At 38.1% G+C, this 14,018-nt stretch overlaps 1 protein-coding gene across 8 annotated transcripts in view; it reads right to left on the bottom strand.

Annotated features, from left to right (window-relative positions):
• The window catches only part of MYH10 (myosin heavy chain 10), a 159,642-nt gene that overhangs the window by 64,604 nt on the left and 81,020 nt on the right, over positions 1-14,018 (bottom strand). For all 8 annotated transcript variants that reach the window (XM_057500888.1, XM_036896173.2, XM_036896172.2 and 5 more), the window contains 3 exons: positions 8,284-8,402; positions 7,500-7,652; positions 4,552-4,725 (listed from right to left, as the gene is read on the bottom strand). In XM_057500888.1, coding sequence (XP_057356871.1) covers positions 4,552-4,725; positions 7,500-7,652; positions 8,284-8,402 — 446 coding nt within the window. The remainder of the gene's footprint in view (positions 1-4,551; positions 4,726-7,499; positions 7,653-8,283; positions 8,403-14,018) is intronic.

Raw genomic sequence — 14,018 nt, 5'->3', positions numbered from 1 at the left:
ACCAAATTGCTAGGATAGAAGGTAATGTCCAAACCATATCTATAATTCAAACACTGAGATCTCAAAACTGCTAAATACACAGTGGTAAGAAAATGGATGAGTAACTTATCTCATAAACTTATAAATATGTAAATTATAAGTAAAACAATTTCAAGCAGATGGCCTCCAAAAAAGCAGCAGATAAAAGACTAGTTCCAAAAAGGAACTAGAAGGTGGAGAGATGAAACTCAGTATTTATATTCAATGACAGGTTGGATAAATTATAAAACTTCAACTAGATGGAATGCTTCAGACATCTTATATCCTAATTGATTTAAGTTTGTATTTATGTGATGATAAAATAAAATGTGCCAACTTCACACTTGATGAAATATTTAAAACTATTATTATTAAGCAAATAAGGCAAGTTTGTGACACGAGACTAAATGTACCGATTCTAGGGCTGAAATCAGCTTTTAATAATACTGATAATAAAACATATATAAGTAGACTATTATTTAGTAGGGAATATGGAAGGTCATGAAGTAATTTATCAATTACTTCATATATTTGTTTCAGCAAACATTTGAGAGCCTATTTTATTTCACCCAACCAGTTCACTGAAAAAAAGACCTGGAGACATGAAGACAGAAGTAGAACTAGTACAGCTAGGGGCTGCGGGAGGGAAAGGGGAGTGGCTGCTAAAAGGCACGATGTTTGTTTCTGGGACAATGAAATGTGGAATTAGACAGCTGTAATGGTTGCACAACCATAGTAAGAACCACTGAATTATATACTTCAAAAGAGGGAATTTTAGGGCATGTGAATTACATCTCAAAAAAAAAAAGGCCTACAGCTTGCTATTCTCTGGGAGCTCGAACATCAGTGGAATGACTTTCTTTCTGAAGGGAAGTAGGTGCACACGAACGCGAAACGAAGCACTTAAATAGCAGTGATCTATTTCACGGTGCTTCCGGATCATCCTTCACTGCCATACTGCAAAGACGGCAAGTCTGTGCCACAAGACTGAATGAGTCGAGGGCTGAAATCAGCTTTTGGAATAAATCTCTAGGATCAGTTCTCTACAACTCACATGGCCTGTGTATTTACTAGAGAAGAAAGGCTTTATACAAATATTGCTTAAGAAGTCACTAAAGATTATAGTGAATACAGAAGAAACAGTGTATAATACGGTCAGAGGAAAGTGAGGATCAAACAGCATATCAGCAGGTTGAAGCTGAAAGAATCCTTCTGCGATGAGCCCCGGTGTGGACACCCTTACCCTGTGGCTATCTGGTCTGTGGTTCCTCTACCTAGAAGAACTCACAGGGTTCAGGGCAGCTAAAAGAATACTGGAATCAAAGACAACAAGGATCAGGTGATCTTGGAGAAGCCAAGGCTCAGAGTGTACATGACTCAGTGACTACCATTCAGCTGACAACTCTGAGCAAGGGAGTTCCATATTAAGGGAAACATCTGTCTTTCTACCATAATTTTTATATTTTTAATCTCTTAATGAAAACATTTCTAAATTGTGAAGTTGGTTCCTAAATGTGATTTAATCCTTTCTTGACTCAGTGATAGCACAAGTATGAATACCCATTATTTTTCCTACTTCATCTTTGATGTTAGGTTCTGTTAATACTTCTTCTTTTAATTGGGGGTTTCTGAAGAACTGCAAGTTTGGGAGACTACATTTCTGTCTGGGGCCAGAGCAATACGTATCAGGGGTTTTGCAGGCAACTTTCTGAACACAGAGGCTCGCCTGCTGCCACCCCTCTGCAAGCTGGGCGGGGGCTGGGTTTGGGCAAGAGGAGGTGAGATGCGCACAGGATGGCAGGTGCCACCACAAAGTAATGTTTAAGATATTTTCCTCTGGGAAAACTATGTTCTCACTCTCCATTTTGAAAAACCATCAATGGAGTCGTTATCCTGTATCGTACTCATGCTATATAACTTATACTATATAACAATAATAGTTGCCTATTATTATAAACTCTGATACGGTTTTAAAAATTTTGTTTTTCCAAAACCAGATTTTATCCCTATGGATAGACAGAATAAGGTAATCCTAAAGAAGTGAGTCAGCACCACATCTGAAGGCCCTCCCTCCCCTTGCTGAGTGGCCTTGTCCCTCCATTAGGACTACTGAGGCAGGGCACAGAAGGGTACATTCTGAAGTTTGAGGGGAAGAGCCTCAAAGGGCCAGGAAGGAGGGATGGAGGGAGAGGCAGAGCAGGATGCAGGGAGGGAGCAGGGAAGGGAGGAGGGGGAAGGAAAGGACTTGTTCTGCTCATTGCCCTTCAGCACCTGGGCTTAACTGGTTCCTGTGAATCTCCTGCCCCATCCCAATACCTTCTGAACACCCTGGTAAAATAAAGTTCTGAAAACTGCACTTTCAAGGTGTTGTTCATCTGCTAATTTCTGCCCATAAAATGTAGCCTAGGAATGTTCTTACTCCCTTTATAACATCTGCATGGTTAAACCCACTGTGACACTGTCAGCCTACCATGGCTTCTGCCTCTTCCCAAGTCAGAGCATCGCTTACGCCAGGTGTCAGGTAACCAATGAGCTGACACGTTTTGTTCTTCTCTGTGGCTTCTAGATCAGGTGCCTGATGATGAGAACCATGCTCTATTCTTGCCATATCCCTACAGTGCTCCCAATCTTTGCATTTTCAGGCTGTATTTAGTATTCAATAAATTCTTGCTGCCTTGATCTTACCCAAATCCAACAATATTTACACTCAATATCTGCAAAATAACTGAAAGTATAAACAGTGAATCCTTTCTGCCTCACCTATTTTTGCTGGGAGCTAATCACTGAAGTTGAAATGTTTACTTTCCCCTATCACTCTCACTTCTTGAGTAAAATTATCATGTGAGAGTCAATAAAAATTGATGTATTTTAACCTAGAGGAAAAAATAAAAGCGATTGAGTAACATTAAGAATATATATTCGTAAGGTTCATTTAAGGGTCACATAACCACATTTAAAACTGTCTGAAGATACTTCATAAAAATATCTACAGAACATATAAAAATATGGTTGATAATTTTCCATTTGGAAGTATTTGGGTACAATTATTCCTGCAGATACAGCAACTGATTTAGCAACCGTTGTGGGTTCTCTTCCAATCTAAAATGTAACTGTAGGCACACAGCCGATACATTCTTAAAATAGGACTTCCAGTGTCGTATGGATACATAAATGTGAGCAGCTCAAACAACAAATCATGGTCAGCAACAGTGCTAATATGAAATATTCCATTCTCTTATTTATATAAATTCCCAAACAATTTTGGGGGTAACAAAGCAGCAGGGAAATAGATTCATGTGTTTATGTACGTGTGAGTACGTGGAAGTCACTACTAGTGTGCCCTGAAGTTACTTCTAAATAATGCTGCAAGGTATGTTACTTCTAAATAATGCTGCAAGGTACAAAGAAGGAGATTCCTCCCAACCACGGTAATCTGAGTTCTCTAAACAACTATAGTGCCTTGGAGGGTAAAATGTGCTCTTGTGTATGAGCCAAATGAAAATTATATTACTTCCCTTAAACCCAAGTTTCTAATGAGCTAGAACTACAGTTCTAACGGGCTGAATGTCTGTGTAGGCTTTCCCATTCCCGGACCTGCCACCACTGCTCTGACTACAGGCCCCACAGCATCCAGGCTCTCCAGGCTCAGCCCTCCGACGCCTTCGGCCTGGAGAGCACAGGCAGCCCCAGAGGCTGCGCAGCACAACCTTGTATACCGCACAGGAGAAACCCCAGGGCTTGTCGCTAGCTGGTAGTAGAACAATATGTAAATTACTGATATCAATGCTTAATTATGCTTTCGTTTTCCTATATTTTGGAAGTTAGTAAAATAAAATAAGCAAAGCTACTATCTTATTGAGCAAAAGCTAACTGCCAGGGAAAATACAGCTAATCAATATTTGTTTGAGATCAGATGGAGGAGAGTTTCATAAGTGAGTGAGTTATACTTCGGTCATTGTATTTCTATACAACACTAAACCACAAGAAAATAATTTCTGATGCTTCCTAAGAGTGCCATAAAAAATACATCTGCCAAAAAACCTCTGAAACTTCAAATTAAAAAAAAATCTTTCAAATAAAAACATCTTTATATCTGTAAGGATAAGCTTTAGCTATCTGAAAAATGAATTTACATGACATGTCTTACACTCTGCTAAATGAAACGTCCCTTATACTGCCTAGGAAGTGACCAGGTGGGACTCTCCACCCTTTGATAGGTGCTGAGGGTTGAAGGTGAAGCAAACGCCACTCCCTGTGGCATACGCAGTCTGAGGAAGCAGGGACCATTACCCACCACCACGTTCACACATGCAAGGCAGGAATGGGTCTGTAAGAGAAGAGAGCTAAAGGGTCTTCATGGGACGTTATTCACTATTTAAGGTATCTTATCAAAGTATTAAAGTACTTAGAAAATTTAGATTAGAAAATTATCTTAACACTATTAGACAGGATCATTGTAGTTCAGATTATGCCAAAGAAAAAACTCAAACATGAGTATGAACTGAAAGTCAAATAGCAAGTAAACACTCTTACGGGTCTCTCTATGAGGTCAATGCATGGCTGCAGGTCTAATCCAAAATCGATGAAGTTCCACTCGATGCCTTCCCGCTGGTATTCCTCTTGCTCTAGGATAAACATGGTGTGGTTGAACAGCTGCTGCAGCTTCTCATTGGTGTAGTTGATACAAAGTTGTTCAAAGGAGTTCAGCTTTAAGGTTGAAAGAATGGTTTTCCAAACACGGGGAGGGGAGAGACACAGGAATAATTTGTCATGTAGTTATCAAAAGAATTCACTGAAATTATTAATTAGGTGTCAACTACCTTCTCTGTAATGAAGATTGACAAAACCCAGTGGATCTCTATCAATTTCTGTCACACACTCACACACACACACTATGGCCATACCACATTGCTGAACTGCTAAAATTAGAAAATAATAAATGACTGAGTCTGCTAATTGAATGGTGTACAAATAAAACAACTCAATTTTTATTACTGAATGGTTAATGAATAGAAATTAAGAAAGAAATGAGAAAGAAAATGAGAAAAGGAAGAAAAACAAAGAGCCTTGGGAAGGCCAGAGACAGTGAAGCAAGTGTGTCTCCATGAGCTCTGCGGGGTCTAGTGAACAGATGGGTTCTGTCCTATTCTATTCTTTACTTAGGCTATGGGCTCCAAAGCAACTTAAGAAAGAGTAATCTTTTCTCTATAGGTTATTGTTGAGATCCCAGCCAGGCCTGCGAAGCAAAATGCACTCAGTAAGTATGTAGGTCCAGGTTGCTTTTCTATGAATTTCCTTTTCTTATCAAATGTTTGATCTTTGCCAATATCAACAGTGAAACAGCACTGCTCTCAAAAGTGAACTTAAGCATCTTTTTGTATGTCACAGACACTTCTCCTTCCTTCTCTGTGAACTTTGCCCATTTTCCTGTGTGCTGACTGGATGAATGGGTGGATGGATGAATTAACAGGCATACTTTTCTTAAAGCAATCACTTTGTATATTAGATATAAGTGATTTTTTTTTTTGTCTCCACGCTGCTCACATGAGTAGCATGTGCCCATAAATAACCTTTTTCATTATAATAAGAGATTCTCAATTAGGGAAGGCTTAAACAGCCTCCAAGGAACAGCTTTTCAATCTGAAAGGCCAGTCTGCTCTTTCACCCAATGGGCGTGCTGTACTATTTTAGATTGAGGTCGCGTTAGGAGGACAGGGGCAGTGTTTGTCGTGCTCAACACCATATTTCTAGTGAGCCACACAAACATTTGTAGACTGATTGTGATTATTCACGTTTTTGTAAATGGCTTTTGCTCTGCCTTAGGACTGTGAGATCTTCTGGCTCTACTTAGCCTGGGTAACTATGAGTAATGGTATTTCTTTTTCAACTGGATTTCTGTTTGTCTTCCATATTTAAGCTACCAACTCTACTTAAAATAATCAACTTATAATTGGTAATACATGGCATAAGTTTAAAAAGTATAAAGAGCTGCACTGATGGACAGGATGAGTTAAGTCTCACCACAACGATCTACTGGTTCTCCCTGCAGTCGCGAACCGTTGCTGCCTCCTGAGATCCTCCCAGAAATATTCTGTGCTCTCATTAGATTTTTCTTAAGTATAATATATCTTAGAGTCTTTCTCTACCAGTATATAAAGCCACCTCATTCTCTGTAATGGGTACACAGTATTCTACTGTATGGATGCATCACAATTAATTGAGCCAATCTCCTAACGGAGGACATTCAGGATTGTTCTTTTTTTCCCATGACAAATAGTGCTCATAAATGGTCCTCCACTTTTAGCATTTATAAACATTTTTCTGTCTATGGATTCATATGTCAAAATCATACTTCTTGAAATTCTATATCCTTATTATATTTTATGTCTTTTAATAACCTTTTTCATGTCTTTTTCAGAATTCTACTCCCTATTCTTCATTTATTCATTTATTTTTCAAATTAGTTTTAAAGGAAGGTTGCCTAGTCCTCCTATACCCCTAAAGATTCCTATTAATAGGTTTTAAACAAGTATGTTCAATTTATAGATAAATTTGGGGAAGATACACACCTTTAAGGTGCTGAACATTCCCATCCAAGAACAAGGTATATTCAACTCTTCTGTTGTTTTTCACAGAAGCATTGTAAAGGCATCTTCAACTAAATCTGGCCCATTTCTTCTTAAATTTATTCTTAGGTATTTCATCTGTTTTTGCTGTAGTTCAAATGAGGATCCTTTCATTATTTTTTGATTATTTATATATAGGAAAGTGACAGATTTTTTTTAAATGTGATTTTTACCCTGCAACCTTTCATGATTTCTCATCATTAACAAATCAATTCATATTAAAGCAATCTCACAGAGTGGGAGTGGCAGTTCAGTGGATAAAACTCTTATATGAGGGCAGACTTAGAATTTTAAAGGGGTTTATTAAAAAACAAGACAGATTCAATACCCAATAGTGGCCAAAGTAGCACACTGATACCAAGAAGTACTTAATTTAGTATTTGTTCCTTACTACATAACACAGTCTATTAATGGAGAGATAAAGATATACATTTTTAGGAGACCAAATGTTATGAACTGTTCCACAAAACTAAAGAAGGTGTGTGACAAATTCTGTCCTACATGGAACTAACTGGACTTACTCTCGTATGCTGAGGCAAGTTAGCTTAGACTGGGAGCTTCTCCTCCCAGTATGCTTAACTGTTACCACTGCAGACACCTTCCACGACTCAGCTCTCTAAAGTTGGCCTCCCCACCTCTTTCTCTCACAGCACCCCTTTCACTTTATTGTTCACGAATCTGCGAATTTGCTGGTTATTCGTCATTCGTTGTTTCTCCATTAGAATGGCAGGGACTGTACCTGCTTATCTGCCATTACGTCATGGTGCTTGGCACTGCACCTGGTACGTAACAAGCCTTAATTAATATCTGTTAAAAGAATAAGCAGGAGGAAGACTGGGAAGGAGAGGGGCATACCTCAAAAATTTCGAATCCAGCAATATCCAGGATTCCGATGAAAGATGCTCCCTGACGTTTGGTCCGATCCAGAGCTTTATTGATACGGTGAACAAGCCAGCGAAAGAGTCGCTCGTAGGTAGCTTTTGCCAATGCTTCTACAGCAAAATCTGCCTGTAATTAGACAACACCAACCTTTTAGTCTGGAAACAGTCTCTCTCAGCATTAATAGCTATTATATGGAGTTTAATGTTCTACAGTACTTAAAAAACTGAAAATAAATAGCACTTACTGCTTAATCATGTCTCAATTTTACACATCAACACAGGATATTAGTACAATTAAATGTAAACTGGAGAGAATCAATTTATGGGAAGGGACGCCCAGTAAAAATAAACAACTCCTTCTTATGCCCCTGGGGCCCTGGGTAGCATATCTGCCCAGTCCTGAAGGAGTCCACCGCTGGCACGGGGCCACACAGGGACACGGGAGCAGCGTGCCCTGCTGCCAGGAAGGCCCCCCAGGTGCGCAGCTTTGCCTCTTGGATGACCCAACCCATCTACCTGGGCACAACCCAAGATGGTATTTCAAGTTTACTTTTTTAAAAAGTCACTTTTTAAAATTTTCTGGGAAAGAAAAACAAAAACAGAAAGCTACAGGAGAGAGAAAAAACTCCACAGTATTCCAAAGAAACATCCATACCATAGAGCTTTGACTGATTCCTTTTGTTAAGTGCCAACGAGAAGGTCTCATGACCAGTTTATCATTCAAACAAATATGGGATAACAATTAATGTAAAGCTTACTTGTTCTTTGGTCTGTGCTTTCTGCACGTAGTCTCGGCCAACCTTGATCCGGGGGGTCAGTATAGCCCGAGTAAACTCCATCACATTCATCCCAAGGAGATGGCAGAGTTTCTGTGCAACTGGAGTGTAAGAAGTCTCCTGAATTCTAGATACCTACTTATGATCTAGTCACAATATATTCAATAAACACTTGAAACCCTTAGTAATCATTAAATTATATAAAGAAATAAACTAAATGAAAGTCTTAAAGTTAGACAAGTTTTAGGTCTGATGAAAAAATACCTTTATCCTTTCAAATTATTAACACTCATCCTCAGTCTTTAAGAGATTGTTCATCAGCAGTTACTTATTCTGGGTAGTTTAATGCAAGAACCCACAGATAATGCCCAGAGTAGAGAAAATACTGTTTAAAATAGTTTCAATCATGTTACCAAGAAAACTGGTTGTGCTCATGTAATGATCCTAATATTTTAGTAGGCAACAACTCTAAAGGTTTTTAAAAAGTAATTATTTGACTAAATGACTAATGCAAAATACTCAATAAACAGCTGCTAGTTTTGTTACTGTTGCTTCTCATCTGTATTAGGGCTCCTACCTCACCAGAAGTTCACTGTCTAGTATTATCAACATCCAACAAGCGTACAAATGATCAGAATTAATTTCTGATTAAGTGTTAAAATAATAATAAAATTCTGAAAGAGTAATAAGCACATGGTGAAGATCTATTAGAAGTAAAACTTACCCAAGTTCTGATTTCAAAGACCTGCATCCTACCACCCTGATCCAGGCTGACTGCCAGCAACCTACAGCAGCCCTGTAGGGGCAGGGCAGGCTGTGCCGCAGGGATGCATTCTTTGGTTTGTGACTCCCCTTGCTGGCTTTTACCAACTGCTCTGCCTCCACTACTAGGTCCTGGTTCCTTTTAGTTAATGTATGTGGTAAGTATTGAATGGGAAATTGAAAAATACAAGGAAGTACAAAATGCAAATTGCCTACACTCCTTTGTTTTGTATTGTGAGAAACATTATTTAAGCAGCTACAAATTATACTTCATAGTATGGTTATCTTGGTTTACTTCATTATAAGGATATTTTAAGGTAGCTCCCATTTTTTGCCATAAACATGTTGAGGCATAGATCTCTCTGCATGTTCTGTTCTGCTGTGTGCCTTACTCCCCTTTTCCTGAGAATCTCTATGTACTTTGAAGGGCCAGGCTTAATAAAAAGTTCCCAAAGTAAAATGACACATAATCATTAATTAAAGCCTAGTTACTAGAAAACTTACTGGTCATCTGGGCATTGGCTTTATGATGTTATTATAAAGAAATGTGTCTAAATGTTAAACAGACACATCAGAACTTATTTTATAGAAAGCTGGCACCTTGGGTGGCTAAATGCTTACTACAGGACTTCCTACAGGGGTGGGTAGGAACAGAGCAGAATGAATGGGGCAAGGGAACAGAGTAGAAGAGATGGGGCTGGGTGGGAACAAATCAAAGTGAAGCACATTGTCCTACAGTCTGACTTTTAGAATCATGTCTGTGTTTCATACTTTGTTTTTCGATAAACAAAGTAAAAAAGGATTGTGGTGGTAGTGGTGGGGGACCCAAAATGCAATACCAACAGGAATAAATGAAGCTATCCACATTACACATGAAAAACACAGCCACAGAAGGCATGAGGAAAAATAAAAATAGTTCCTTGACTGCCTACTCTAATGCTGAATACACGAATGAATCCTATACACTAATTGCCAGGTTTGTCTTCCAGAGGGGTATGGGTTAATGATTCTGAAGCTAATATAATGTGTATTCTAGGTGTGAACAAATAAGCAATATACTATATGTAGTAAGAGTCAGATTTCTTACTGTCAGAGAAAGGAATTTCAAAGAAAAGGAGATGTTAGAATGAACCTGGTAGTGTTGATCAAAATTGGAGGTATCAGTATGAAACCATAGTTTTAAATATAGATACATGGAAATAGTCACAGGAGTGTCTGTGTGTGTATGTATTTGTGAGTATGTATGTATGTATGTATGTAAATTACTCTGAAATGAGTTAGAAACAATGAGACCCTAGTACCACTGAGTACAACCAGCACCTAGATATTGGTTTCTAAATACCTTTCTTCAATATGAAGAAACCCTAGAGAAATGAACAGTTGGTGGTAACTTAAGGTAAGAAATTGCTTTAAGGGGGAGAAGTAGGGGGGTATTAAGATTAACATGCATGGGGGGGTAGGAGAAAAGGGAGGGCTGTACAACACAGAGAAGGCAAGTAGTGATTCTACAACATTTTGCTATGCTGATGGACAGTGACTGTAAAGGGGTTTATAGGGGAGACCTGGTATAGGGGAGAGCCTAGTAAACATAATATTCGTCATGTAAGTGTAGATTAGTGATAGCAAAAAAAAAAAAAAAAAAGGGCAGTTCCTGTGTGGTGACCTCCAACGAGTTCTACACAAGGGTATAAAGGGCATATAAAAGTGTAGGCAAAGGGTCTGTTTGTGTTTATACAGAGGATCAAAGCCTAATTGGGCTACCCCGAAAATGAACTAAGATACGATATGAAAAAGAACTTCCAACATCTGCACCCTCTGGAAGACTCATGCCAGAAGATGATCATCAAAAAACCCCAACAAAGATCCACGCACTGCTACAGCTGTAGATGCACTCATCCCACCAGTTCCTGGACCTGCCATGGGAATGAGGAAGGAGATATCGAAGCTGGCCTGTGCATACAGTAAAACAACAAAATTGGACTGGATCTATACTGTTGGAACTCAACCAAGAATTTGGAGAAGTGCAAATTGTAGCGCTCCAAAGTCTTACAACTACAAACTATTTATTGTTAAAAGAACATATGGCATGTGAACAGTCCCCAGGAATGGGTTGTTTTAATTTGTCTGATTTCTCTCAGACTGTTCAAGTTCATTTGGACAATATCCACCATATCATAGATAAGTTTTCACAAATGCCTAAGGTGCCTAACTGGTTTTCTTGGTTTCACTGCAGATGGCTGGTAATTACAGATATGCTTTGGTTATGTAACTATACTCCTATTATGTTAATGTGTGTGTGCAATTTAAGTAGTAGCTTAAAACCTATACATGCTGAAGTTACTCTACAAGAAGATATATCAAAGAAATAATCAATCTTCCCATGTTTTCTTCCGCCTGCTACTTCTATAGCTTTTCTTCTTCCTTCCTAATTACAACCCTTAAATAGAATTCGTGCCTCATATCAAATTTACCGAGTATCATAATTCTTCCAAGTGGTAAAGATACCTCAAGACAAATGCTGGGCATAGAAGCCACAGGGCATAAATATGCAAAGAAGTAAAAAGCTAACTTTTTCAAACAATAAGGCTTCTCTCTCACTTACCAACTTCACATTTCCCTGTATGGCCCCGGAAGATGACTGGTTAGCCAGAGACGGGTAAGATTCCTCAAGGGAGGAACAACCTAAGACAGGCACAGTCGCAGGGGGGCCATCAGGTGAGAAATTGGGGATCAACAGAGGTGAGGCTTAGAACCTCACCCCCCCGTTCTGAGAGAAACCTTCTGCATACGTGGATGTTTTATTGCCCTGGTCTAGCTTGGATTAACACATAGTCTACAGGCACACACCTGATCATCTACATGTGCTCTCTTACAACACTAAACTATGTTTTCTACCTTTATCTTGTATCTACCTACCACTTCAGCATTTTATTAAAAATAATAATAATAAAGAGAGAAATGTGGTATCCACATATAAATCAAGTATAAAAACCAAATGAGTATTCATATTTGAACTGACTGTTTATAGTTCATAATGCATGAGCAAAACCGAAAGTTTCTGTGATGACTGCCCTTGTACTGTTCACTATGTAACTTATTCATTATGTAAGAATTTGTTCTACATGTAAAAACTTGTTTGTTATGCCTCAGAAGATTGGAGACTGACAAAAATTAGGCTTGGGGTGGAATAATGATTGTGCATTGAGCATTGACTCCCCTATACAGAATTTTATTGTCGTTAACAACCATTTGATCAATAAATATGAGAGATGCCCTCACAAAAAAAAAAAAAAAAAAAAAAAAAAAGGACAGACTTCCAATGGTAAAATAAATTAGTAACCGGGATGTAAGGTATAGCATAAGGAATATAGTCAAGATATTGTAACAGCCTGGTAGGGTGATAGCTGGAACCTAGAATTATGTATATAAATGTTCTACCACTGTGTTGTACACTTGAAACTCATGTAATGTAATACTGTGTGTCAACTACCCTTCAATAAAAAATAATAATTAAAAAAAAAAAAAAAAAAAAAGAAATTGCTTTAAAAAAGAAGTGACAAGAGTCATGTCAAAATAACCCAAGAGCTAACCTGAAGGGGTTCCCAATTCCTAACAGTCAAATTAAGGACAAGAATAAACAGAGTGGATTATAAACCCACAGAATAAGAATCTATGTGTCTATACTGATATAAATAATTAAATGAATGAAATAGTGAAAGCTATTCCTTACAGCAAAATTTCAGGGAATAAATATAAAAGAATGATGTAAATAGAAAATCACCACAAGCAATACTTGTTTCAGGTAAGAACCATCAATGGATGCTAAAACTAATAGAAGAAAGATTCTAAAGAGAAACAGGGCATTTTCTTATTCTTAAAGTATCTCCCTCCCTCTACCAAATACTTAACACAAAGGGAAAAACAGTAATCTGATAGTGGAGAACCTGGTGGATACCACCTTAACCAAGTGACAAAAGTTAATGCCACCAACGAGACAAATGGACATAAGCCTCCTGATAGGATGTGCCAAGGACAAAACATCAGTTTTGTGGTATTCTTAACCTGAATTTAATCAGGAAGAAACATCAGACAAACCCAAACTGAGGAATATTTTACAGTAACTGGCCAGTATTTTTCAAAAGTGTCAGGGTCATACAAGACAACGAAACTTTGAGGAACTGTTCCAGATTAAAGGAAACTAAGAAGCCATCAAAATTCAGTGCAGTGTGACCCTTGATTTGAAAAGGGACATTTGTGGGAGAGTGGACAAAATCTGAATAAGACTGTGGAAAACAACAGATATAACAGTATCTATTGTAGAACAGATAATAGTATCCATGTTAATTTCCTGATTTGGTCATCTTACTATGGTTACACAAGGTGTTATGAATTGGGGGATGTGACTGAAGGATACATGGGAATTTTTTGTACTAATTCATACAATTGTTTTCTAAGTCTGAACAAAACTTAATTAACAGTTTTTAAAACATGCTGCTCAGAAGACATTAGGAGTTCATTTTAGGGGCTCCATCATCAAAACTTTAAAGACCACCAGGAAAATGAGTTCCCTTATTATGTAACTGCCTCACATTTTCCACTTCTAGACTTATCACCTTCTTACTTGCCATTTACGTTTGGGGAAAAATGTCAAATACAGTCTAAAAGGTAATAATTAGTCAATATAGTTCTGCAAGCAATTCTGAAAGTCCTTTAATAGAGGAACGTTTAAACATTTTAGCGTTACTGACAAATGACATGGCTCGTCCTGTGGAGGTTCTTATCTAACGCGCTCCTTGTCCTCTGATCTGTAGATTGCTGGTTAGGTTCTGGCAGTCTCATTGTTCTTTTTCATTTTTGTTTTTTAAACACTAATAATGACTTAATCCCTCAATTCTCATTTGATGTGCTTGCAGTTTCTTTTTGGATTTTGTCAAGTTTAAAATTGTCTTATATCC

Source organism: Manis pentadactyla, chromosome 4 (assembly GCF_030020395.1).
Source record: "Manis pentadactyla isolate mManPen7 chromosome 4, mManPen7.hap1, whole genome shotgun sequence".
In the NCBI taxonomy this organism is placed as follows: domain Eukaryota; kingdom Metazoa; phylum Chordata; class Mammalia; order Pholidota; family Manidae; genus Manis; species Manis pentadactyla.
The sequence above is the reverse complement of the archived record's forward strand: the minus strand, read 5'-3'. Positions and strand labels throughout refer to the sequence as shown.